The 27,848-nt window shown below is 35.7% G+C and overlaps 2 protein-coding genes across 9 annotated transcripts in view; both read left to right on the top strand.

The window, feature by feature from the left end:
• Window positions 1-516: 516 nt before the first annotated feature.
• LOC119072162 (uncharacterized MFS-type transporter YhjX-like) lies at window positions 517-11,175 on the top strand. 3 transcript variants are annotated; one of them, XM_037177323.1, is made up of 4 exons: window positions 517-540; window positions 9,050-9,398; window positions 9,454-10,116; window positions 10,173-11,175. In XM_037177323.1, exons 2-4 carry the CDS (start codon window positions 9,144-9,146, stop codon window positions 10,887-10,889), a joined length of 1,635 nt encoding a protein of 544 aa, XP_037033218.1. In that variant the 5' UTR covers window positions 517-540; window positions 9,050-9,143; the 3' UTR covers window positions 10,890-11,175. The 3 variants fall into 3 exon arrangements, with proteins under 3 accessions (XP_037033218.1, XP_037033216.1, XP_037033217.1); XM_037177321.1 differs by lacking the exon at window positions 517-540 and adding an exon at window positions 1,768-2,000; XM_037177322.1 differs by lacking the exon at window positions 517-540 and adding an exon at window positions 2,308-2,328.
• Window positions 11,176-19,945: 8,770 nt separating this feature from the next.
• The window catches only part of LOC119072176 (sodium-dependent neutral amino acid transporter B(0)AT3), a 29,028-nt gene continuing 21,125 nt past the window's right edge, over window positions 19,946-27,848 (top strand). For 4 of the 6 annotated variants that reach the window (XR_005086803.1, XR_005086804.1, XM_037177332.1 and 1 more), the window contains exons 1-2: window positions 19,946-20,073; window positions 26,250-26,799. Coding sequence is in view for 4 of the 6 variants with exons in the window: in XM_037177332.1 (XP_037033227.1) it covers window positions 26,526-26,799 (274 nt within the window). In the remaining 2 variants the exon portion in view is untranslated. Of the gene's footprint in view, window positions 20,162-26,249; window positions 26,800-27,848 lie in introns of all 6 variants that reach the window. The other 2 variants (XM_037177333.1, XM_037177334.1) reach the window with 2 other exon arrangements.

The following is a 27,848-nucleotide window of genomic DNA, read 5'->3' on the forward strand; positions in this document are numbered from 1 at the left end:
ATAACGACGAGTCTCCAATTTTTTTCACCTCGCGTCGATAAATACTTGTGGATTTACAACTCTGTGGTATGATAGTAAATCCATTCAAAGACTCCGACTGGTGGTATTATAACGCCACGGTACATAATTTATTGCTAAACCGTGTGTAAATGTGTCTCGGAATAATAGCGATACGAACATATCTAACGTCTTTTTGTTTGAAATTCCTTTATGTCGTCTGGCAATATTAAATTTTCCAAATTACCCTCAAATTGCCTTATTTTACAACAGTTCTAATCTTTATGATAGCCAAATTGGTTAACTATTAATGATGGTCTTCACTTCAGAATGATGTTATAAGCCGATTCGAATAAAGACGCATTACGTTCACGCAAAGTACATAATATTGAAACCATTACCATCAGTTCGAATTAGATGCAGGTCTGAGCACTCACATTATACTGTGATTGCGCCCGCAACTAAGGTGGTTGTTACAGTAACAGTTGGTAGAGGAACACTGTTTTTTTGCGAATTATTGTGCAGGGGCTGAGTGAAAGTGAGGTAAAGATTTCTTTTTTAAAATAAAATGAAACTTAACATCGGATATTTCTGCGCAAGTGATAAAACAAACCAACGGATTTTGATTACCATTTTACGGGCGGCTTTGACATTCTATAACTACAGCAATGACAAAAAAAGCGATGAGCTCTGGCCGATGCAGGCCTTTATTCCTAGTGTGTGTTTTGTCAAATGAAGTAAAAGATTTCGTATCAATTTGCTGATAACATTTAGATCAAAGGGAGTAATAGATTCTTTGGAGTTATGCTCGAGAGGTGACATGGTGGGCCTGTTGCTATTCAGAAGCCAAAAATTAGATATAGGCATGGAAATGAACACCCAGACGTGTTTAATAATGATAGCGCCATCATGCCATATATCTCGAGTGTAAATTATGGTAACTAGCAGGCATATGGTTACCGTCTGTGAAAAAGTGAGTGAATATTAGTGGATCTTCCATTGATAGTTGAATGTCCGAGTTAAACCAGTCGCCACATTGAATAATTTACGCAAGAACGTGGGCAATTAACATAACACAATGAATACCTAGTTATAGAATTTCCAATCGTAAAAATACAAGTTTTGCGATTATCTAAATTTTATCTGAATGAAAAAAACCAACCAAATAAAAAACCCGACTCAAAGTTTTACGTCGAACAGTAGACCGCAAAAAAATGTTTCTTTTTTTTGTTAACCAACGTAAACAACACGGTCTTGTTGCTAATAATGGTATTTCTCTATAACCGAAATGTAAAAGACAAACATCTTATCAATTGTGTTACAGCCATCGGAACATTAAGGTAGTCGAATTAATTTTTAATCAAATTGTGAATACATTCGAAAGTGTTAAGAATTAACAGTATGTGAGTGTTGAAACGCACTTAAGCTTCCAGTAAATTTTATTGCTTCATTCAGTAAAAGCATTGTGCCGACTTTAGGTAGAAAACCACAAATACATCACATTCCACAAATAGATTCAAATTGTACGCTCAAATATCGTCGAACCGTAATTGCAATAATGATATTCTGACAAAAATTTATTATTTCCATTATTACAATAATGTATCTAGCCCGAACCAAGGTTTCTCATGTTAAATACCTTGATCTACACACATATAGACGATCATGAAATATCAATTAACTTTTAGACAAAACAGACGAGACTTGTTGTTGTTCTTGTTGCTATTTTTGTGCTTTTAATGTTATATCATATGATCAGTCACTGGAGTATCTTCCGTGTGAACTAACCAAATAACTGCTAAGCTATTACCCTCAGTTCGAACAATTTTGGCATTGTGTCGACTGTCTGTTACACACTATCGACACGAAGTGGTTTACTAACATATGGAGGGAATATTATTCCGATTCTATTTCGATTGATTTTTCATATTTTGGCTTGAAAGTAGTACACCTGTTACAAATGGTGTGTGTTCATTTTGTTCGTGCTGTTCACCGACTCTGAGGTAGTACCTTACATTACATATATATTCCGAATACCCTACACGCTAAATTAATTTGTTTATCAATACAATTACAATGTGTGTACGTTACAAAGGCTTTTGTTAAAAATTATCGCAAAGTTTAATCGACATTAAAAGAGTGGTGCGACTACCGTTAAGAAAGTTTTTGTGATCGTAATTATATTTCGTTTTAATATTCCAAAAATGATGAATAACGAAATTGAATTGTGGCATATTTGTGCAGAGACTGATGTTTGCATTACACTTTCAGTTATACTGTGGTTTGGATGTGGAAGAGAAAAAATTGACTTCCTTTATAGAAGAATAAGTGGTGAGTGAATGTAATTTTGGTTTGAGTGTGGCATTGAAATTTCCCTGTTTTTAATTACAATTTCGATTCGACTTATAATATAAGAGCGAAATTCGGGACGACGCGGCGTAAGAAATTGTTTCGTTTGATTTTGAAGTTTTCAGTCTTTGTGTTACCTAAACGTGATTGAGTTTTTAGAAATGTGAAGGTTTATTACAAACCAAAAATCTGAACAGAGAAGTTCCTCAAAATGTTGTGAATATGTAACAATGCGTATCCTGAAGTCTTGAATTAAAATAGAACAAAGGCAATTTTTGCTTACGTCCCACTCAACTTGTACAGCATTGACCCGGATTATTCTGAATTGTGCTGAATGCAATTGTATTTAAGGAATCTGTATGGTATCGTAAAGTCAATACAAATAGCATAGCGAATTTCAATTGTATTTGATTGTTCGAAGGCTGAGTTCATTCAATAGAAGTTAAACCCTTTGTAACACGGCAGAGTAAAATAAACCAGGCAGGAGCTGTTCATTTTTGAAACGTCAAATAAGGGACCTAATACACTGTATGAAAATGAACTCAATTGAACATAAATTGAATTAATTTTATTAATTTTAGAAAACTCAGCTCTCTAGTCAAATCAAGCGCTACTGCCTGGTTTATTTTACTCTGCCGTGTCGTTAGGCAATCAAAGAGAATTGAATATTTTAAAACGAGTCCTTTTGAGGTGAGAATGAAGTCAGGCTACAGTTAAGTAGTGAACTTACTGTGCTCAATTCGACTACAAAGTTAACCTAAAGTCTTTGAAACTGGTATATTCAAACAAGACATAAAAAACATAATCCCTAATTTCATTGATTGCACTGGAAGTTTGTACGGGTAATTTAAATCCCTGACTCATATTGATAAATAATTGTATTACTGTTTCGCTCGCCACATAATCAGTGCCGGACTGGCTCCAAAAAGCCCTTCGGGGAAAAGTTCAAAAAGCCCAAATTTTCGGGGGACCGTTTCTTATGGCCCATGGGACTCTGAGTTTTATAAGCTCTAGGAAATATTTTTAGCCCCGTACGAAGTACTGGGGGCTTATAAGATTAATATGCCGTTTGTAACACGTCGAATTGGAAGCAGACAGTAAGGGCAAAGCATTTGGTTATGTTCATAGATGACGAATCCGCAATAAAAAAAATGTCCGTCCGTCCGTCCGTCCGTGACCCCTCTAGCTTGAGCAAATCACAACCTTTTTTCAAAATTCTTTTTTTCCCCGATTGGTATCGACAAAAGTAAGGTCAAGTTCGAAAATGAGCATGGTAGGGTCGGCCCTTCCAGAGCTAAGGCCCTATAGGTGTTTTTCAGTCTTTCGACGATATCTACCGAAATACGCACGCAATAGCTGCTTGTGATAAATCAAATGAAAGGTATTGACGAGTAGAACAGAGTTGCTGAACATTGTTTTTGTGTAGGATGCAACGCGAGCTTGTTGGAAGGGCTCAAAGGTCGTTACTCGGCCCTAAGTGTTTTTTCCACATAAATCGAGTAAATCTCATCCGATTTTGCTAGATTTTGTTTTATTTGAGAGATAATTGAATGAATAGAATGATGGCAAAAAAAGTTTCAAATTTGGGCCCTTGGACTAAAGCCGCTACTCGGCCCTAAGTGTTTTTTGCACATAAATCGAGTAAATCTCATCCGATTTTGCTAGATTTTGTTTTATTTGAGAGATAATTGAATGCCGAATAGAATGATGGTAAAAAAAGTTTCAAATTTGGGCCCTTGGACTAAGGCCGCTACTCGGCCCTAAGTGTTTTTTGCACATAAATCGAATAAATCTCATCCGATTTTGCTAGATTTTGTTTCATTTGAGAGATAATTGAATGCCGAATAGAATGATGGCAAAAAATGTTTCAAATTTAGGCCCTTGGACTAAGGCCGCTACTCGGCTCTAAGTGTTTTTTGCACATAAATCGAGTAAATCTCATCCGATTTTGCTAGATTTAGTTTTTTATGGAAGGTAATTGAATACCGAAAAGAACGTGGCGAAAAAAGTTTCAAATTTGGGCCCTTGGACTAAGGCCGCTACTCGGCCCTAAGTGTTTTTTGCACATAAATCGAGTAAATCTCATCCGATTTTGCTAGTTTTTGTTTCATTTGAGAGATAATTGAATACCCAATAGAAAGTTGGCAAAAAATTTTGGGTTTCTAAAATAATATCGTAAATTGTTGGTTTTATTTGGGAGGTACTTCGTACGGGCTTTCGTAATTGCGCTATGCGCAATTTTAAAAATGAACACTTTCAGTAAATTTGACCATGCCCAACTTCACTTGCATTTTGGTAACAGACGCATTAGAGGGTTGTAGACGTATTAGGGTTCCGGGCGTATTACGGCTACGGACGTATTATGGTTACGGACGAAATAGGATTACGGGTCGTACGGGGCTAAGTCGCAGCAAACGCTCCGACTGTTCTGATGCCTTGTTTTAGTTCGATTTCATTTAAAAATTAAGTAATTACGAGGAAATTCGACATTGAAATACTGATTGATTCTTGAAATTTTTTTTAAAATATCTATTCTATTACCAATATTTTTAATTATTTTGCCGTTCATGCAAATAATTTCACATTATCGCCAATGCTTAATTCAAATGTTAATTCAATCTACGAACCGTAATGCCTGGAGGTGTTGTTGTACAGATATGAAAGAAGGATCGATTTTCTTATTTTTGGTTAATAGAAATTAGAAGTTAACTTCTAATTACATTGAAAGCTCAAGTACTCAAGGTCGCAAAGCAATCTGAAACGACCTGATGGTCCATGGCCAATTTAAAAATCGACTCTTTTTATCTTCATTTTTTTTGGAAAAACTAAGTTGTTGAAAAAGAAAATAAACTAAGAAAATCGGAAAACAGGAAATATTCTGGGAACCTTTGGGGAAAAAGTTGACAGATGATTTTATTTTGTAATGTTACCTATAGTTTGTAAATAAAACTTACAAAAAAATTAATTAATTAGTTTTCTCATACTGAGGTGTTGGTATTGCCATTATATTCCTATTTTTGGGGTCTTACTTTTTGATTCCAAATCTTTTTTTTATTTTTTTATTGGAAAATATTTTTTGTCATCAACATTAACAACATAAATATTAAAGTTTTTTTTTTTGGTTTTCATTGCCAGTTTCAACAGCTTTAACTGTCGAATTCTTACATTATAGACCGGGATTCCCAGTTGCTTTATGTCTCTGCTTCCCGGTCTGTAATGTAAGAAATCCACAGTTAAGACCAGCGATGAAAACCCCGAAAAACCACACTAATATAATACTGAATTAAAAGTAACAACAAAATAAAAGAAACAATTGTTGTCGAATAGCAGATTATTCATTTGTAAAATTAGTTGATACATATCTTTCGCCTACGACATTTACGACTACAATAAATTAAGTACAATGTGTTTCAATATTTTCATACTGCAACCTTGCACCAGGGCAACATATTCCCTTTTATGACCTGTTCAATGTTAGGTACTTGCTTGACAATTCCAAAATTGTTTGAAAACAGACTGTAAACTAGTATATTTAAATTGTGCTGTATCCTTAGTATCTTAGTAACCAGAAAAAGAAAATCCAGCAAATAAAGCCTCGAAAATAAACAATTTAAAAACGACCAAAAATATAAATAAACTACGAAAAGACACATGAAATCCCAACCAAAATAATAAAATTTAAAAATTTCAAATTTCAGCAAATCACTCATTCAAATAAGAAAATTTGAAAATGTGATTCACAGACTGCAATTTTCGATTTTCCCTACTTCGGCTTTTCAATTTCCTTATTTGTCGGTGAGATTTCCGAAAACTAACACTTCAATTTTTTTAGTTTCGGCTGTGATTTTCTTTATTACGAAACGTTTTTGTGGTATGACTCAGCTGACGACAAAAACTTCCAATATAGTGATTTAGAACTCCAATTTATTTAATGTGTGATTTCCTAAAATTGTAATTTTCAAATGTCGAAAAATGTGGAAAAAATACTGAATCTCTAAATTGTTGAAAAAACTAACAAAAAATTTATGTTTTTGAGTGACTTTAGCTAAGTTGAGACCAAGTCCTGAGAGATGTATTTCGGTAGAGGGCTTAGCCAAAAAAAAGCGTAGAGCTGTGTTAAAAACTTTTTTCTCAAAGTTTTGTTTGTGTGGATTTTTGCCGGTAAATGAGATTAAAATTAAAATATAGTGAAAAAGTAGCTTTTCCCAAGGCTGTAAACTTTGGGGAGGTCACGCAGACCGCCATTTTATTAGATACGCGGGAACAGGTAAAACAGAATTCAGCTACTATGAAATCGTCAAATTTCAGAATCCATATTTTATGAAAATGTATAGAAATGTCAAATTTTGTGTGTGTCACCCGCGTACCTGTATCTGCGTGACCTCCCCAAAGTTTACGGCCTTGGCTTTTCCTCGTTAACACATCAAAACAAATTTATTTAGGTTCAACGAAACATTTTGAGCTTCATTGGAGTTCGTATGATAACGCAAATAAATATTTAATTTAAAACTACAATGTACATTTTGAAACAGCGCTCTCACATTTTTCGAAACATAAGTAATCCAACTTCCACTATTGCGCCGAAATTAACGGATTTCACGACTATTGGGTAATAGTTTTTCAAACGAGGCGTTTGAAATTTCGCAATGTTAAGGGCGCGCTAGTCGGGTTATCACCCGAACGCAAATGGTTTTTTAAACAAAACATTTTCAAATTTTGAATACGGCTATTGGGGTATTCACTCGAGCGCAATCAATTTTAAACGAAATTTTTCACACTTTTCAATCTAGTCGAGTTTTTCAAACGACATGTTTCAAACTTTTCAATTTTAGGTCCAGTTAAATAATCATCCTAGCGCAAATAGTTTTCCAAACGGAACGTTTCAAACTTTTTACTGTTAGGTCTAGTCACCAACCAGTCGGGTAATCACGTGCAAATAGTATTTCAACCGGAATGTTTCAATTTCTTCGATGTTAGGCCTAGTCGGGTAATCACCCGAGCGAAAATAATTTTTCAAATGAAATGTTACAAACTTATTTCTAAATAATAGTTTTTCAAGATGTCGCTTCTTCATTCTTGATGTAAAAATTCTGAAAACGCCCATTCGGGACATGGCCCGAGTCAGGCAAAAAGCCCTTCGGGATCGCCCCGAATTCCCATAGGGCCAGTCCGGCACTGCGACATAATGTATTATCTCTGACGTTAATATCCAAAAACTTTTAGTATCAACAATACGTTGTGAATATTCACTCTTCGAACCGATGGATATTTACCTCATTACCACAGTAAAAATAACTGGATAGGTAAACATTAATAGCCCTTAACTGGTATGATACGACATACGTGAGCGTTCAGTGTGTATTTATATTATGTATATAAGTCTGTTTACTAAAATATGTGGCAATCCATTTACATAGTTGAAATTAATTTAGAACATTTTCTTCAAAAATATTATTTGACAAAAAATAATGCTTCAAGCGTGCGTATGCCTATTTGTTTAAGGAGATTTCCTTGTTCTAGATTTGAAACAAAAAAAAAACTGAGTGGATACATTATTCAAGATACTATCTGTCTTCCCACAAAGAAAATTGTTGGTTATTTTTTATGTGAAATGTACAAAATTACCAAGATAAATCTTCTCTATTGTTTACTTGCCTGACCGACTTTTATAAAGAGTCTATTGGACTATAATTCCGGAAGCGAACGGCATTGTCAACATTATTATCATTTTACCTCGACAGTTTTAATGTTCGTTCACAAGAAAGCCTATCACCAGATCTTATCGAATCTATTACTTCTTTTGATATGCGGTCGTCATTTGAACAAAGGGCCGCAAAGACGATTAAATCATTGATTTTATGATGTCTTTTGATAATTATAAGACCAGACCGCATTACCGTTGCTAATTGCTTAATCATTAGTTTTTGGTAGAGCGTTTAAAATAATTCTTTCAACCAATATTTTCATCAAATTGGTACCAATTTAAGTAGTAAAGTGATTTAGGGTAGCGGTAAAAGGAAAATTATATTGCTAGACCGGGAAAAACTATTTTCCGAGGGGAAAATTACTTCGAAAACCGCTATACCATGACTTTTTGACGTTATGAGCTGAGAGTTAAACTGAGCTAATGACTTTGATATTACGTGTTTTTGTATAGTGATTTTCGGGGCTCTGTACAATGACTTTCCGTAGCGGTTCCCCCTCGATTTTCTCCTTATGTCACCTCTGTTGATAACAGATGAGATCATAATTACCTAATGTTCGATGTTATGCCTTAGCAAATTTTTAGTAAATTACAGCTCTCCATAGAGTACTATTCCCCATCAAATACTACTCCCTGCACTATGTTTTGTATTATAGCTGAAGTGAAAATAACTTTTCCAGAAACAAACATTATTTACCTAAATACAAGTTTACATAAGGCACGATTGAAAGAATGGAAGCTTTGTGGGTAAATTATTATAATGTTTGTTCAAAAAAAAATATTCCAAATTGACTCAACAATCAATTATTGATTATATACTCAATGGTAATTGTTCAATGCCTTCGTCTATTTACATTTTTCAGATAAAGAGATTAACTCAATTCTCTCCAAAAAATGCTTTGTAAAATTTTGTTACATTTTCTGCTGATCAATACCATCAACTGTTGGTGTATTTTAGCGATTTTAGCTCATTAATTCAATTTACCTTTGCTATTTTAGAGCATGTAAACGAGGTCAACCACCACACATAGTTGCACAACCTATCAATTCTTTCCATTTACTGTGATAAATTTGATTTTCGACAACAACGAAAATGAATTCGACAGCAAACCTGTACAACAGTTCCTCGTCAATGGACATTGCCGAGGGTCCAGTGGAAGATGCAAATAAGAAGCCGGAAAAACGAAAAAATTTCTTAGTTCAAGCATTGCTCCGACATTACGGCGAGACCACATGCAACATAACACCGGAACAATTCGAGAAAGAAAAGTTCCTGATCGGCCAAATCAAATTCAATCCCATCATATTGATGCCAGCTGCGGTTTTGATTCAATTTTGTTGTGGTTCGGTAAGACATTTTCCAATTAGGTCATTGACCGTTTCTGAATTCTCACATTTCGTAGCTGTATGCATGGTCAGTTTTTAACACACCAATTGACGTTGCAATGAGTGGAGATCCGAAGAATGCTCAGGCTCCAGTAACATTTTACATCGCTGTGGGAATGTTCGGTGTATCTGCGGCAACCATGGGCCCTTGGTTAGAGAGAAACGGTCCGAAGAAAGCCCTAATTTTATCGTCAAGTCTGTTCTTTCTGGGAAATTTGCTGTCATCCCTAGCAATCTACCTGAAGGCTATATGGCTATTATATATCGGTTACGGTGTCATAGGCGGATTCGGTCTGGGTCTCGGTTACATCTCGCCAGTTTCCCCATTGCAGAAGTGGTTTCCGAATAAACGCGGTATGGCTGCCGGACTGGCAGTGTGTGGGTTCGGTGCTGGCAGTATTGCAATTGGAAAAGTTATTTTGCCGTTAATAAATTCGGTTGGATTGTCGTTAACGTTTGTCGTCTTGGGATGCTGCTTTTTTACTGCTATGGTGTGCGTTGCGCTTTTATTTCGAATTCCACCGCCAGAATACACGACCAGTTCAAACTCTGTAGATTCTATCGACAAGAGTTCGCAACCCAAACTGCCTGAGATTAAGTTGACACTGATCGAATCAATCAAATCGTTCGATTTTCTGTTGCTGTACATCATGTTCTTAGCTAACGCCGTTTTCGGACTCGTAAGAATTGTTAACAGGTTGAAAATTCTCCGAGCTAAAATTCTTCCTCTTTCCAGGTGGTCATTTCGAGATTATCCAACATGATCACGCAACTTTATGCAAAGGATCCGGATGAAGCTGCCACCATTGTCTCTGTTAACGGGGCTTTGAACCTTTTCGGCAGATTATTTTTCTCTACAATCTCTGATAAAATCGGTAGAAAGGCGTGCTTCCTGATTATGTTAACCACACAAACAATCGTCGTCGCTACCTTCCCGGCATACACCGAACATAGAGTCTATTGGGCATTCCTTGTGTGCATGTTTGCATTAACAATGTGCTACGGTGGCGGTTTTGGTGTGATACCAGCATTTTTAGCTGATATGTTTGGTTCGACCAACATAGGCGCTTGTCATGGAATCATTCTAACAGCATGGTCTATTGCCGGTGTCGGCGGTGGATTAACTTTTACCGCAATTTACAATAAACAAATCTCTTACGGTTGGTCGATCTACGATGCGTACCCGTACATTATCAATTCGTATTGGATACTTGCGTTCGTCATTGCCGGATTGATTGCTGGTGTATTTGTTCGGACCACACTGAAGGATAGACTACTGCCACCCGTAAAAGGACAGTGGTTTAGGTTTAGAATATTCGGGAAAATTGTGCGAATAAAACGAATATCAACATTCCCGGAAGTGGAAATACTTAGCTCGAAGGAATATGACGACGAATGGGACAAATATTGGCAGGCGCTGCATGCTCCAGCCAATAACATAGGTGTAGACTAGGCCAATAATCAGGTCTCCTTATCATCGTTTTGTAAATGTCATAATTTTTAAGTTTTATTAAATCGAATTCAGTTATGACTCCGAGAGTGATTTGTTAGCGTCATTCACGCCGTTGCTAATGAATTTTTCCATATGAATAGGACGGTTGCTCCGGAACAACGCTGTGAGGTAAGATATTTGAATAAAAATATTTACATCCATAATAATCACTTAGTCACATCGAGAGTCATTTATAAGTTTGTCATACCATTTGTACCATATTCATAAAGAATGTTTACTATGGTGAGTATTTCCATGAATCCCCTAAATTCCCACATATCTTGTTTTATGCTTAAAAGTGAGAAAATACAATCATAAGTACCATGAGGTCTAGTGGCGAAAGGAATATTTTAGAGCTGATACACAAGCAAAAGTTTGTTGAAAATATGTGAAAAGTGAAAGTGGAAAATTCCCTTCCCGGGTACAAGCTGCTCAGACTTTTTATATGGAGTTGAGCATGGATGAGTATACGGTTTTTGACCGCAAATTCAACGGCAATCGAGTTCTAACGAAACAGAATTTTTAAAGAGCAACAAATGAAGTGGAGGTCTTTAATATCAAAAATCGACTGAGGGACAAAAAAAAAGTTTTGAATACAGAGCTTGACTAAGATTCTTTGATATTTTTTATCGATCGGCAATATTTTGCATTTTCGAAAATGCAAAAATGCCGTTTGTACATTGTTTGTGTCGAGCAGATTTTAAAATATTTTATGATTGGATTTCTAGGTAATTCCCTAAATTGAACTATAGTTATTTGTTTACAGAGGGGAGAAAATAGGAAATTCCAACAATTTGCGGCCAGGGCAAAGCAAGGCAATTTCGCTCGAATTGGAATTTCCTATTTTCTCCCCTAGGTGAACGTAACGTTCTTTATGCTATTTGTATTTCGTTATTTTTATTAAAGAAAGAAAAACATCGATTCTCGTCGATTCGCCATACTATTTTCAATAGGCAAAGTGACAGTTCGAATGAGAAAAGTTTTATTCCCGTTTCTCGATAGAGAAACGGGTCTTCAAAAAAAAATTGCGTTTGTTTGTCCGCAGCCCAACATTATACTATCAATACAATCTATCTACTACCTGTTTGTGTATTATGTATCTATCTATCTAACTATTACCTATCTTACTATTAACTATCCTATTATCTATCTATCTATCTATCTATCTATCTATCTATCTATCTATCTATGTATGTATCTATCTATCTATCTATCTATCTATCTATCTATCCATCTTTCTATCTATTATCTATCAGATATATATTTTCTATTATCGATTATCTATTATGTGTCTGGGCCTGGTCCAAAAAATATTTTTTGAGTTTGTTTGTCCGCAGGCCTCAAAAGTGGCCTCCCAGGGGTCTGCCGGCAGGACGTCGGAGGCCATTTTTCAAAAGTGACCCCTCAGGGGTCTGCCGGCAGGACGTCGGAGGCCATTTTTCAAAAATGGCCTCCCAAGGGTCTGCCTGCAGGACGTCGGAGGCCATTTTCCAAAAGTGGCCTCCCAAGGGTCTGCTGGCAGGACGTCGAAGGCCATTTTTCAAAAACGGCTTCTCAGGAATAAGTCTACTAGACCTACGAGGCCGATTTTCGAAAACAGCTTCCCAGATGTCAGTCAACATGACCTACAAGACCAGTTTTCGAAAACGGTCTCCCAGGAATCAGTCGACAAGACCTACAAGCTACAAGGCCTATTTGCGAAAGCGGCTTCCCAGTAGTCAGTTAACAAAACATACGAGGCCAATTTTCGAAAATAGCTTTTCAGATGTTAGTCAACAGGACCTACGAGGCCAATTTTCGAAAACGGTCTCCCAGGAGTCAGTCGACAAGACCTACAAGGCCTATTTTTGAAAACGGTCTCCCAGAACTCAGTCGACAAGACCTGCAAGGCCTATTTTCGAAAACGGCCTCCCACAGCTTAGCCGATAAGGCCTTCAAGACCATTTTTTTAGGATTCAGCCGTAGGATATCCGATGCTTTTCTTTGAAAACAGCCCCAAACGTCTCCCTCGGTCTATACTATGAAATCGTCAATTGTAATTTCCAATGAATTAAAATCGTTTTAGGATTGTATAATCTTATGAATTGTCACAAATCAAGTTGTAAGAAAATCGAAAATTAATCTTGTAAATATTTTTAAAATATTATCTTATTTATTTGTCCGATGATGAGCTTATCTCTATTGATTTATCTATACATATAAATCTTCTATACATATAAATCTGAACGTAGGGGCACCACGACGCCCCTCGGCGCACCTCGGAGCACCACGGCGCACCTCGGGGCACATAGGGGCACATCGGGGCACCTCGGAGCACCCGGCCCTCCTAGGGGTCAGCTGGTCAGCCGTCCGACGGTGTTTTTCAACATTGACCTCCAACGCGTCAGCTGATCAGCCGTCCGACGGCGTTTTTCAAAATGGACCTCCAATGAGTCAGTCGGTCAGCCGTCCGAGGTCATTTTTCAAAATCGACCTCCGAGAGTTCAACCGGTCAGCTCTTCGGGACCGTTTTTCAAAATTCGTCCCTGACAGATCAGCCAGTCAGTAGTACGAAGCCGTTTTTCAAAATCGACCTCTAACGGATCAACTGGTCAGCTCTACGACTTGTAAATGATCGACCGGTCGATGTCGATTTTAAAATCAACCTCTACCAAGTCAACCAGCCAGTTTTTGGGAGCCAATTTTCCAAATAAGAAGTATTTGACGAAGTCAACGAAGCTGCGGGACCGTTTCTCAAAACAGATTTTAAAAAACACCGTCCGAAGTCATTTCAAAAAACAATATCGGAGCATCATTAATTTTGTCTTTTAAAAGTCGGCCTCGGACCTCACACTAGCACCTCAAAGATTGTTTAGACCCGTACGAAGTACTGGGGTCTCATGCGTTTACTACTGGGTTTGTAACAAGCCGAATCGGAATCCCTGAGTAAGGGCAAACCTTTTGGGGTTACTCAGAGATGCCGAATCAGCGAAAAAAAAAATCTGTCTGTCTGTCTGTCTGTCCGTCCGTCTGCACGATAACTTGAGTAAAACGCAACTTTTTTCCAAAATTCTTTTTTTTTCCCGTTTGGTAATATCAAATGCTGATTCAAGGTCGAAGATGAGCAATCTAGGGTGGCCCTTCCAAAGTTAGGGCCCTATAAGTGATTTAGGGTTTTTCAAATATATCTCCGGCAGTTTAAACGCTAGACGCATGAGTGATGCGTCAAATGAAAGGTATTTGCAATACCTGTCGATTAAAAAAAATTCATGAAAATCGGAAGTCCTACTCGTGAGCTAGAGCCGTTGATGTGAAACTGGCGGAGGGCTCCACCTGTTTCTTGCCAATATAACAGGAAAGGACGATCGGATTTCGGTTATTTTAGCGCCATTTCATAGGTATTGACCATATACCTTTCAAGGAAAAAAAAGTTCATGAAATTCGGTTCATTGGATCGGGAGCTACGTCTCTTGGAGTGAGCCTAATCGATGCTACTCGGCCGTACAGTGAACGTAGTGAATTTTGCTGATATCTCGAGTAAATTTTATGCTAATTACATGAATTTTTTTGTTTGAAAGGTATTGATGATTGTGACACGATGCTACTGTTTCTAGAGTCCTAACAAAATGGCCGCCGCCGCCATCTTGGATTTTGGTGCTTTTGCCTATATCTCGAGTAAATTTCATGCTAATTTGATGATTTTTTTTTTGTTTGAAAGGTAAAGACAATCGTAAAGTGGTTGTGATGTTTATAATACCCCAACCAAATGGCCGTTGGCCGCCGTCTTGAATTTTAATGTTTTTGCTTATATCTTAAGTAAATTTTATCCGACTTTCGTGAACTTTTTTTTGTTTGAAAGGTAACGATAATTAAAAGTGGTAGAAGTGCCTTTAGTTGTCGAACGAAATGGCCGCAAGCCGCCATCTTGAATTTTAGTTAAATGTGAAAAATTTGAAAAAAGCCGTTGAGGGAAATGCTGGATTAATAAATTTTACTTCGGACGGGGCTTTCGAAATTGCTGCTAGCAATTTCAACAGAAGATAACGTTAGAAGAAATTATAACGAAGGTTTTTGTGATGCAGTGTGGTTACAAAATACATTTATGGTTGTTCAAAGTTATTGCACTCCAAACTTTGAGTACGGGTCTCCGTGGCCCTGAATAGGCGTTTGCCACGGGAAGGCGTTAGCTATGTTTTTAAAATATATTCACCGACTTGATCATATGACATGACGGTAAAAAACAAAAATATCGTTTCAGCTCTATACAATTTAGCAGACGTTCGGATTAATTCGGATTTCTAAGGTTGTTTTTCGTAATTAACCTTGACTTTTCGATTAACTTTTGGAGACGTATTTTCAAAGAAAATTTTCATTTTCAGAGCATTTTTGGTAAAAAGTTTATTCGATGAAAATTTAAGATTAATCGCCACGTTGAAGACGTGGCTCAGCCCGCTTTGATATTCGACTCTAGCTAAGGCGCTGTAGTGAACGGAACGTCCAATGGTTGCCTCGCTATGAGTCAACGAAACGCATGTTTGATAATTTTGCGGCTAATCGAAACAATAAATTTGCAGAAAAAAACGATAATTTGAAATAAATGTCTTGTAAGGTTTTTATTGTAATGTCTTTGATAAGATCTATCTGACTACCCAACTAAGATAAGTGAAAATGAGACGATATATGTAAAACGACTCGTAGGGTCGAAAATATAATAACGAAACTTTTCCCTGGGTACAGTACGACCCGGCCGAAGGCCGGGAAACAGTGCTAGTTACAAATATTTACGATATATGTGTACGGCTGATCCAAAAAAGGGGTTGTTTGCCGACAACCCCTTACAACAATTCAAATATTCATAAGATAAAACAGAGAAGCGGGTCTTCAAAAAAAATTGCGTTTGTTTGTCCGCATCCCCACACAATACTATCAATACTGTGTATCTATCTAAGCATATATCTATCTATCTACTATCTATCTATGTATCTACTGCAATTATTTTCTAAATAAGTCGGGAGCTGGCCCAAAAAATTTTTTGAGTTTGTTTGTCCGCAGCTCACATACACTGCTATTTTAAGTACTATCTACTTCAATTACTTGCTAATTATGTCGGGGGCTGGCCCAAAAAATTTTTTTAGTTTGTTTGTCCGCAGCTCACATACACTGCTATTTTAAGTACTATCTACTTCAATTACTTGCTAATTATGCAGGTGGCACGCCCAAAAAAATTTTTTTGACTTTGTTTGTCCGCAGCTCACATACACTGCTATTTGCAGTACTATCTACTGCAATAACTTGCTAATTACGTAGGGAGCTGGCCCAAAAAAAATTTAGAGTTTGTTTGTACGCAGCTCACATACACTGCTATTTTCAGGACTATCTACTGCATCCGCAGCTCACATACACTGCTATTTTCAGGACTATCTACTGCAATTACTTGCTAATTATGTCGGGGGCTGGCCCAAAATTTTTTTTTTTGAGTTTGTTTGTCCGCAGCTCACATACACTGCTATTTTCAGGACTATCTACTGCAATTACTTGCTAATTTTGTCGGGGGCTGGCCCAAAATTTTTTTTGAGTTTGTTTGTCCGCAACTCACATACACTGCTATTTTCAGGACTATCTACTGCAATTACTTGCTAATTATGTCGGAAGCTGGTCCAAAAAAATTTTTTGAGTCTGTTTGTCCGCAGGTCACATACACTGCTTTTTTCAGTACTATCTACTGTAGTTATTTAGCTGCAATTATATGGCTGGCCCAAATGATACACATAAATTATGGTGTGCCTCAAAGCTTAAAAAGTAATAAGTTAAAAAAATAGAGAAACGGGTGTGCCACGTTAGTGGCCTTACTTGTTTTCTACCCATAGGAAAGAAAGTGCTGCTCTTTTCTCACTAGAAATGTCACTCGACCAGTCATTTAGAAAACACAATTTTCTCATGGCCTATTGAGGGGAGAAAATAAGGCAAAACACAAGCAATAAGGCAATGAGACGCGCATGAAAAAGAACATTGCCATTTTTCTTAGGTAGATTTTTTCTATAATCTCAGTGTTGAAATGAAAATGTTCGAAACGTAAGTGTGTAAAGGAAAAATTTGTAAGAATGGAAAAATTTGTAAGAATTGAAGAACTGTATGGGCTCTACAATACACTGGATCAGAAATAGATGACTTCCTTCATTTTCCTTAAAATTTTTGTATTCCTGATTCCTGTCGAAACTGTTACTTCATTTGATCTTAGTAGTTTCAAAACATTGATACAATAGTAGATTATTCTCCTCTGTCCACATGTTTATTTAGACACTTGGGGAGTTATTGCATGAGCCAAAGGCGAATGTTATAACCCCAAGTGTCTAAATAAACATTTGGACAGAGGTGAATACGCTATTTTATCTACCGACGGCGAAATAATAGCACTTTTTCACTGCTATTATTTCACCTAGGTAGATAAAATCTTTTACTTCATTTATCATTAATTTATCTAACTTCATAGCCCCATTAGGCCCATGAGTCAGATTCATTACAAATATCTATTTGCTTTCTTGGATAATAAAAGTTGATATTATTTAACAAACTATATCGTCTATGCTAACATATGATGTATATAAAGCTCAGCAAGAATATAATGCGCATTTGAACAAAACAACTCTCAACATCCCATATATTGATCTTTCGTGCACCTTCTTCCTTAGTGATATATGTGTGCGATGATATTGGAAAGGTTAGTTATTTTATTCGCCTTCAAAATTGAAACGTGTAAATGCAATCTAGTAGATTGAATCTACCATTCCACGTCGTATTTGAATATTGTTTTGCAAATGATGCATTAGTATTTCGGGTACCATAATTTATCAACAACAAATGTACGACAAGCTAGACCAAAGTTGATGTTAAAACAATTGAAGTAAAAGATTTTGCACCAAAATCTCTTGAAAATGTTTAGAATAAAAAAAGTAAATGACTCGATTGTTATGCTTGCTGTCAGTGGTAAAATTGGTTCAAGATCAATTCCCGAATAAATCTGATGCAACCGACATAAGAAATTAAAACCATTGATGCCTCCTCTATAAATAATATCTTCAGAAGTCGTAGAACCGCATACATGGACAGTTATTTCCATCAATAAAGTATATAACGAAACGAGCCTCCACTGTTCAACATAACATAATTTTACCCTTTTGATATGTGTTCGCATTTAAATATTACGTAGCACACGTTTTGCTCCTTTGTTTAGTAGTGTATGTCTGAAATGCTATTTACAGAAATCAAAAGAATATTTGTGCTGGTATACAATCCCGAGCACCATACCGGAACTTTAGATTGTTTTTTTTGTTCATTAAACGTAGGTATTAATAACACTACGTCTACAACACAGTGGTTTATATATGCAAATCTTCATATTACATTCATATACCCTTATGCCGTGAAACACGTGACGAAGAAGGAATTCTTCTCGTCGCACATTGAATTTATATTGCATATATTTGTCTATACCGTGAATACATAGCGAAAAAAGATCTTTGTTAGCCGTTGCTGAAAATCGAATCCATGACCCTCTCTTCTATATATTAGTTTAGACAATCTGAAAGCATTGCGAAATATAAGTCCTTGCTGGCATGTGTATATAATATGACGAATAACCTTTCTAAAGCAAGAACATCATGGAAACGGCTTGTGTGAAAGTGTTCGTTTGGAGGTAAAGTTCCTACACATCGAAAAAAATATTGACATCACTTCATGTCTATAATGCCTGGGGTGGTGTATATATGTTCACTCAATGCTATAGAACTTGTTTTTTCTTCACTGCTCATTAGAGGTCGGTGGAAAATTTTCTGCGTGCGCAATAACGTTTTCAATGAACCACCACCCTTAAATGCTTCATGTATGACTGTTATTTCGTCATTTGGGAGATATAATAAATTCGGAGAGCGAAAAAAAATAAATTTTCCATGGGGTGTTTGCAATTCGTAATTTGGTTAAGAACATTGGATTGATATCCAAAGTATTGTGACTTGAATGCACTGGGGAATCGATTAGAAAAAAAAAGAAATTGTTCAACAACGGATTTCTACAAAGGATTGTCTTTAATAGCAAAATATATGTTGAGCCTGAAGAAGTAATAGATTTTGTATCAATGTGCTGCAAACATTTGATCGGATGAAGTAACAGATTCGATAATCATTCTGATGATATGCTTGCTATATGTGTAGGTATTTCGTATAGGTTGCAGTATTTCGGACACAATTTTTGCCATGATTCCCAGATAATATCGGAATGCATTTAAAACATAATGCACTTCAATGTACTTTCAATTTAAATTCGTTAAGTGACCCACACATCTATGATATGTTAAGGTGTTTCGCATTTTATCTAAGTTTCTGTGTGCGCCATTCAGACATCAATAACAATTAGAACCAATAATAACAAAACAATAAAACGCAACTGAATCCACAATTTTATCAACATCGATCTGGTTTGCACCAGATCATTGACATTATATCACCACTCAAATTGAATGATGTGCCCAGTAAAATCAAAAAATCTTACGTCCTCTTCCATTAAAACAACACTTTACATCTATTGTGAACAATTTATGAATTGACATATTTAACAATTAAAATCAAAACACATCAGTTGCCAGCAGTAACTGCCGAGCAGTTGCAATGAATCAACTTTGTGGTGCATGTACACACATTGCAATGCAATTACTTAATGCATTCAAGATCATAAATCACAAGAAAAAAAAACTTTCCAATGAAATACAGAAGTCAGTAATTTCTTATTATAGCGCCACACTCTCTATAGCATGCCTACCTATAAAATGTTCTTGTTAAATCAGAGAGTTATATCGATGAAGATAATCATCTTTGTAGAGTTATGAACGGAATATTCAAATTTTCAAATGGCAAGCTGTGTAAACCCAGAAAAACGACGAAGTGCGCACAATAAGCAATTGATATACATGCAATATGTAATAGACAAAATGCGCGCGACATTAAGAACATTTATACTCTCCCAATTCACTTTTCGCAAAGTTCGGTCAGTTCCCTACGAAAAGCTGTTACGTCCGGTCGTGTTTTTTAAACCATAAAACCGTTTTGACGGGTGTATAAGATTTATTGTAAAAAGTGAAAAATCATTGAAACAAAAAAAAACTGAAATAAATTGTGTAAGGAAAACTGTAATGGAATCAATTAAATTTCGATTCAATTCGGAAAGGATGTAGTGACGACGTGTTTTTTTGGATAGATATTTCGGTCGGAAAAATCGATTTCATTGAATTGTATAAGTGGTAACCGAACAAATTCAAATTTTAGTTTTTGGGAATTTTCCATGGCACTTTTTTCCCTGATTTTCCCCAGTCTATGCTTAATGTGTGTCTGTGAAACACGTCGTTATTGATGTAAAGTTTCAGGTTAAATGTATGCGTTGAAAGGTGTATCAGACTGGTAGTGGTGCAAAGTGGTGTAAAACGAACGTGATCGGATCATTACTATATACCCTTGCATCGTATTGTAATGTTGTATGTTAAGGGATGACAATTTCTACACTAATAGCTTTCATATGACTACACACGCATAAACCGACGAATGTTTTTCATTTAGAAAAAGTTTCACTTTCTAATTGAGGAAAAATCCCTTCAAAGGTCATATTTGTGCGTTGTAACAGTCAAAATTAGCCTAAAAACGATGTGTTTTTACATCAGAACCATTTACGACGGAAAGTTAGAAAGGTTTACGTAACATCAATACTCGGGAGCTTTTCATTCACATTGCAGATGAAAAGAAACGGATGGAATAAATAGGGTGAAATGTCGTCATCAATGAGTGGTGGCTGAGTGGGTGTGTTAGATTGTTACATAATGTAAAGGCTGTTTATTACGCTGTAGAAAATGGTTTATGTGGTTAATTCTTGACACTGTTTTACGAACAAAATTGACAACACGATTGACGGCCTGTTTTCATTATGTTGTTACACCAGATGTACACTTAATTGGTATGAACTATCAGTAAACAATATAGATGACAAAAGTGTCCACAAAAGTGGAAGAATGTTTTCATTTGTGAACTAGCAATTTGTAGATCTCTGCTAAAATCGATATTTTGTATGGTCTAACGACGACCCCTATTCCCTCAAATAACAAATGATACTTTTTGGGTTGTCTCACTAATTTCATTTAAAACTTTTTGAACTTTTGTCTTCGTTGAATCTGTTACTTCTTAGGTTGTCCTACTAATTTCCTTAAAAACCATTTAATTTTTTTTTCTTCGGCGGCTATCTTATGACCGTTGTTGACTTTTTAACCATTAAATCTGTAACTTCTTTTATTTTCAATTTTGCTTCATGTCTGTTACCAAATCTTGTACTTCTTTGGTTGTGCTGTACGTTTCACTATATAAGAAAACACAAGTCTGAACTCGTCGCTTCATTTTGTTGTTGTTGTCGATAACAGATGAAAAGGATTTTCCGCGAAACGTTTCGTTCGTGGGAGTACAACGCGTACGCTTCATATATTCGAAAACTTTTCTATACATTTTGGCGCACGTACGTACTCAGGGTGCAGGGAGGTCTAAAATTTGTAATTTTTGGAGGCTGTAATTTATGAATGGCACCTATAAAAGAAATTAACTGCTGTAGACTCTGCTGATTACTTGCAAATGTAGGATTATGAATCTGTTTAATTATCTTATTCTAGACTCAGAGCATAGGTTTTCTTTCCGACTAATAAATTCGGAAGCAAATCGTAAAACTTTATTAGCGGTTACAATGAATTTGGCTGGTGATGGTGATTATGAGAAAACCTAACATTATTATCGTCTATTAAAATGCAATTTATCGTTATGTGTTCGGTTCGTACTTACAGTATTATTGTTGAGAAATCTGATAATAAACATCAGAAACATGAAGTGGTCTATTGTGAGCACAGTAACGAAAACCGATATTTTTCATGGTTTCATGTTACATTTGACTTTGAAAATTTTCGTATAGGAATGTTGTGCAGAGAGATATACCCACTATCTGCTAACAATAAGAGACTTTTACGTACATTCATACATCTTATGCAACTGAAAACTGTATAATCTAATTCATGGATGACTATACCAGGAAATTGATAAAAATAAATAATTTTTTTGGAAAAAAATCAAATTAATTTTCTGCATGTTACAATATCACCAGTTTCGGTTATTCAACACTCCTGATTCATGTTTGACGTGGGTTTTAGAGTTTTAAATTTCGACAAATAAAATTACTCGAATGCCTGCAGTAATTCATTCATTATTTCGGCAAATTTCTATGGATTTCATAAACAGGAAACTATTTTTGAACATCCGCGAATTTCTCATTAATTTTTTTTTTCTTCATATAAATCGACTGAAAATGAACGATGAATTACATAATTTCGCCTTCATTATTCTGAAACGGCAACCTAATTTCCTATGTAATTCTTCAACATCTCACACCATCAGAAAGATGAGCTTTCGCACGAACGAACATTTGCGGAATAATTGATTTTCTTGGAGAAGATATTTTACAGTTCGGTCATAATAAGCAATTCACATTGTGTATATAGACCCAAACCATTCTTTATCTATTTCGGATGACCTTCGCAAAAAAAAATCCGTAATGCTTATACTCCCGTTGATATATACAACAGGAAACACCGAGACCATACCAACCGACATTCATTAAACTTGAAACAACATAACACACACACGCCTAACATTAATATTGCATGACAAAAACATTCATTTTAGATGCGAAGGGAAACTTTTCAAAAGGATATTCTACATATACACGTCTATATAGTTCGCATATACGTGTTACAGTTGAAGGATAAATGATAAAAAGACTGGAATTCGTCTTCACGATATAAGCCAAGTTATACGATGAGCACTCTATTTTGACCTAATTTCTTTTAAATTATTTAGTGGAAATGTACCAGAAATTTCATTTTGGTTCGATGTTGGCCACTTACAAAGTGGACTAAGAATGGACCAACATTATAGATCCAAACTGTCACTTTCTTCTAAACAAAGTAGATTCGCACGAAATCTCTATCCTCAATTGTTTGAACAGCTACTAAATGCAAGATCACAAAAGCCAGAATTCTTCGATTGTTTTTGTCGTCGCTCACGGTGTGCCTTAACCAACTTTAAATAGAAGTGTCGGATAACAAAAAAAATTCTTTTGTAATATTGACGAGGGGTGAGTAAGTAATTCATTTATTTATAAATGAGCTCAAACCGCTGGGAGATTTTTGAAGTCGGGATGCAATGACTCCTCATGACCACCCATGGTCCGTCGAGTTGCCTAGCGTCCCAATTTATACTGTGATTAGTAGAGTGACTGACTGCAAGATCGTTCGTATAAAAATAGTTACTCTAGTCCAAACCAAGTCTAAGGTTTGCAATGATTCCAAACACGTCATGCACGAGTGGCAGGAGGTATCTTTTATTTAGGACATTTTGCATCGAGGACTAGAGTAACTATTTTTATACGAACGATCTTGCAGTCCGTGCGCTGTCAACATAACATCTAGATCACGACGTTATCCGTATAGAAGAGTAACAATATACAGTATATTACTAAAGTAAGAATTGTCGAATCTGTTACCTCTATTGTTTAATGTATCGCCTAGTGTTGAAGTGTCTTACTTTGTTTGTGTTAACAAACATTCTGCTATATAAGAGAACGTTAGCTTGGGCTAATCGCTTACTATTGATATTGACATTGTTCTTGACAACAAATGATAATTAGAAGAAAAACTCTATTACAACGGTCTCATTAACTAGGCCCCACCTTTTGGGCGGGTCAGGTCCCTTGACTGACAATTTTTTCAATATATTTTTAATCAATTTCATTTTATTTTCTAAAACATCACAAATAACTGATATAAAAACCTTCGCTTGAGTAAAAATTCTTTGGAAAAGTACTTTTTCTGTTCTCTATTTTCTTGTAAATTTGCAGCCAGATTTTTTATCAACAAAAAATCATAAATAGATAAGGACTCGTGTAAGGTGTCTATTATTCAGTTTCATAGTCTTATTGCTAACGCTAATCAAAAGTAAAAAATGCGAATTTGGAACAATAAGAGGACTCTTTCACTTTGGTACAATATAAAATAGTAGACGTTCTTCCCTTACACTTAAGTACAAAAAGTAAGCCCCCCGTTAATCATGAATGAAATAGCACGACACGTGCGAATTACACTCGTGGTAGTTTTAAAGTTTTCTGTTTGATTGTTTTTTAGTGTTATTTCATACATTTGAATATCGATTCAGAAAATGGTTTTTCATAAAATTTTATAAATATTTTAAGTCATGGCGTGAAATCAGCTACTTTTGCCCGTGATAGCTGACTATCACCGTTATAGAAAACTATCATGCGTGAAAGCTGACTTTCACCTGACTATCACTGACTAAAGCCAACTATCACCGTTATAGCTGACTATCATGTGTGATAGATGGATATAACTAAACGAAAAAATCAAATTCCATCAAGGTAATCTTTTTCGATTGATTGAATTTCCAACAGTGGAAAATACTGTTTTTCTGGAATAACTTCCAGATCCTTAATCCCACATAGCCCATCGTCGAACTTAACCTCAGGAATTCAATTCTGCGTCGATTAAAAAAATTAAATTAGTAATTGGTTGATAATTACTCAAGTGATCGTGTTTACAAGCAAAATATTGGGACAAAGAATTCCGTTTTTCATAACATATCATGCAACCTTACATTCAAACATTTTAAGGTATTTTCCGGCATAAGACCCTGACTCACAGTCAAGGGAATAATTTAGTTCTGCTTAGTTTCACTGATAATCTTCGAAACGTTCTGAAACGTTTTAAATCGATACGTAATTTTAGCTTCATAACTTCATTTTCTGGTACATACAGGTCTTGTTTTATGCTCATAGAGTGTTATTGTCTATTAAATGCCCCGGTTAAAAAATGGCTTATGTCTTCAATAAAGGTTAATCCCGTGTGAACTGCAGACTTCACACTCGTTAATTTTTGTTTTGTCTATTCAAGGTAAAATCAAATAACAAGAAAAATACTACTGAAATAGATACAAAAAATTCGTTTAGCAACAGCAGCTAGATCATTAGACCAACATAATCTATCTTGGAACCTAACATCAGGAATTCCATTCTCCACCAAACCGTTTTTCTTTTCTTCAAATCGGTTGAAAATTACTCCAGTGTTAACAAAAAATAGAAAAGACTTCTTTTCAGAGGTTAAACCGATACTATCCATTTTCGAACTTAACCTGAGGATTTCAATACTTCATCGAATAAAAAAAAAGTTTTTGAAAATCGGTTGAGATTTACTTACCGTGTCATCAAAGAGCATAAAAGTGTCACATTTATAGTACATTACGTCCGAGGTTCCGAAGGAAAGGGCTGTATTCCCACTCGTCAAAATCTACTCAAAAAATTGCATTTACCGACCAGAAGCACGTAAACGTTATTAATCACATTTTCATACATTTTCAATTACAGTGAGGATCATGTTACGTACGGTGCATTTTCTTTCGTAAGACCCATGACTTACAGTCAATGGAATAATTGTATACAAAGCAAATGCACATTGTTATTTTGAATGTATACAGCTTTATAAAATTTAAAAAGATAGCAAGGTGAAGAGTACATAAATTGAATTTGAAATATGAAATCGTTTTCATAGAAGAATTTTTAGAAGAAACACCGATCTGTCGCAGTTTCAGGCACATCATGTCACAAAGTTTGTGACACAAACGGACTGAAATAGGGAAATCTCGTATCTCGGTAGATATGTAACACCTGGTTACAAGATATCTCGTTTTAGACCTAGTGACCTTAATACACCATTTTGCATCGACTACATTGTCATCATCATTATTACTGCCAATATTTTCGCTGACTATATCTACACTTTTCGTATTTACTGTTTTACTCTCTCTAATCATGTCCTCGTTACATAATTTTATGTATTCTACTGTTTGGCTCTTCCTTTACAGAAATTTGTCATTGGAGCTTTTTATGAATGAAAATTCATACAATGCAATGACTCGTCAAAGCACTAAACTGATATTTATCTTTAGACACCCACGACATGTTCGAAAATAGTAAAAATAAATTTAGTTAGACATGATTCATTAATTAATTTCTGTTATATTATACATTGTGATGAATGGCATACCTTAATGGTGGAGCATGACTGGGAGCCATACAATATAAAACATGAAGTTCAGAGGTTATACATGCTTCGACATACACATCAATGAAATTCGATGAAAACTTCGCCGTGATATTACAATTTATTTGCTTAATCAAATTTCCTCTCTAATTTTTTTTGAACAGAATCAAAAATAAATGTTGTGTGTAACGAAACGTAGTTCTATCGAACGATACATGCATATATGGCAGCTATAAATAAAGTGCAAAATTAAGAGAAGAAAATATATAAAAAAAATTTAATGCTGGAAAATGTATTATACGTATAGTGTGTCGAATATAATGAACTGAAAAATCAATAAATAATTTTCTGAAAATAAATCGTGCATTCTTTTCTATTCAAGTGAAATCGAGTGAACATCAACAAGAAAAGAAGAAAATTTATAATAACAAAATCCTAAAATGACTTCAAAAATAGAAGCAACTACCGTGCCGCGGAATAACGGTCACGAAATGGCACCGTTAAATACGCGAGCCCGCGGCGACGGAACGCATGGCGTGACAATTGTACTGTCAGCACCGCCCCGAAGTTCAATCGGATCCGGTGGCGACGAACAGGACCCAGATCGAGCAGCATGGTCTGGGAAAATGCAATTTTTTCTCAGTATTATCGGCTATTCGGTGGGTTTGGGTAATATATGGCGATTTCCATACCTGTGTCAACAGAACGGAGGAGGTATGTTATATGATTAATGAGTATGAGTCTAATCAATTTATCAAATTAAGTCAATTTGGGTGATTAAAAATAATTAATTTAGCTATTGATACAATGTTAGCTGGTGGTCATTATAAATGGAAAGATGCCAAAATTAGACATGGTATATGAATAGGCATACAACATTAAAACAACTAAAAATAGTCATTCTTACGTTCGTATGCAAACAATAACTTGAATGTCCCGAGGGTTTCGTTGTATCTCATCGGTTTTTCGGCTACATAATATTTTGTTTTCGTTATTCGTCCTACACCACCTACATATCGATGGAAATGTTTTGATGTTTGAACATCACATTATTCGTTTACAAATACGAAAATATTATGATTGATGGGATGGGCTCACATTTTGTTTTCTCTAAATGTATACTGCCTTGCTTTCAAATCAATCTGATAGATTACGGGTCAAAAGATTGATTTATTGCAAGTTTGGTTTGTGAAGAAAAAACACATGAACATATGCTTCAGTAACAGGGGCCCGGGCTGTCAAGGAAAAGAAAATCATGTCAGATTTTCATTAATGGAGCTACAGGCATCCTTTTACTTTACCAATGAGTAATAGACCGTAACGAATACACTTTTTAATGGAAACTAAAAAAAATCCCAAGAAACCTGTCATGAAGTAGCAATGGAACTGGTTGCAGATCCTATATTGCTTTCTTCACTGGCCAAGTCTAGCAGAGCTTCAGAACTTAAATATACATTTTGAGTGCACACATGTGGAACAAGGCGTGACTATCACGTATTTAAATCTTAATGCTTATTTTTACATCTTTTACGTCAAACCAAACCAATTATATACTTGTTAGGATAATAGATATTTTAACCTTTTAAAAGAATAATTTTCTCCCCAGGTTTATTTTTACCTGTGTTGACTGCACGGAAAATCCGTGAATTTCGATAAAGGCTGTGTAACTTATAATATAGCTGTAGTTTTTATAATATAGCTGCAAGACTTATAAAAATATAGCTACTAAACGTATATTCTGTTAATGTTGGTTATTTACGTGA

Source organism: Bradysia coprophila (genome assembly GCF_014529535.1).
Source record: "Bradysia coprophila strain Holo2 chromosome IV unlocalized genomic scaffold, BU_Bcop_v1 contig_81, whole genome shotgun sequence".
NCBI classification, from domain to species: Eukaryota; Metazoa; Arthropoda; class Insecta; order Diptera; family Sciaridae; genus Bradysia; species Bradysia coprophila.

Coding starts and splice junctions, on each gene's coding strand:
- LOC119072162 (XM_037177323.1), top strand. CDS start 9,144: ATGAATTCGACAGCAAACCTGTACAACAGTTCCTCGTCAATGGACATT. Junction 9,399..9,453: donor TTCAATTTTGTTGTGGTTCG/GTAAGACATTTT, acceptor CACATTTCGTAG/CTGTATGCATGGTCAGTTTT. Junction 10,117..10,172: donor CTAACGCCGTTTTCGGACTC/GTAAGAATTGTT, acceptor TCCTCTTTCCAG/GTGGTCATTTCGAGATTATC.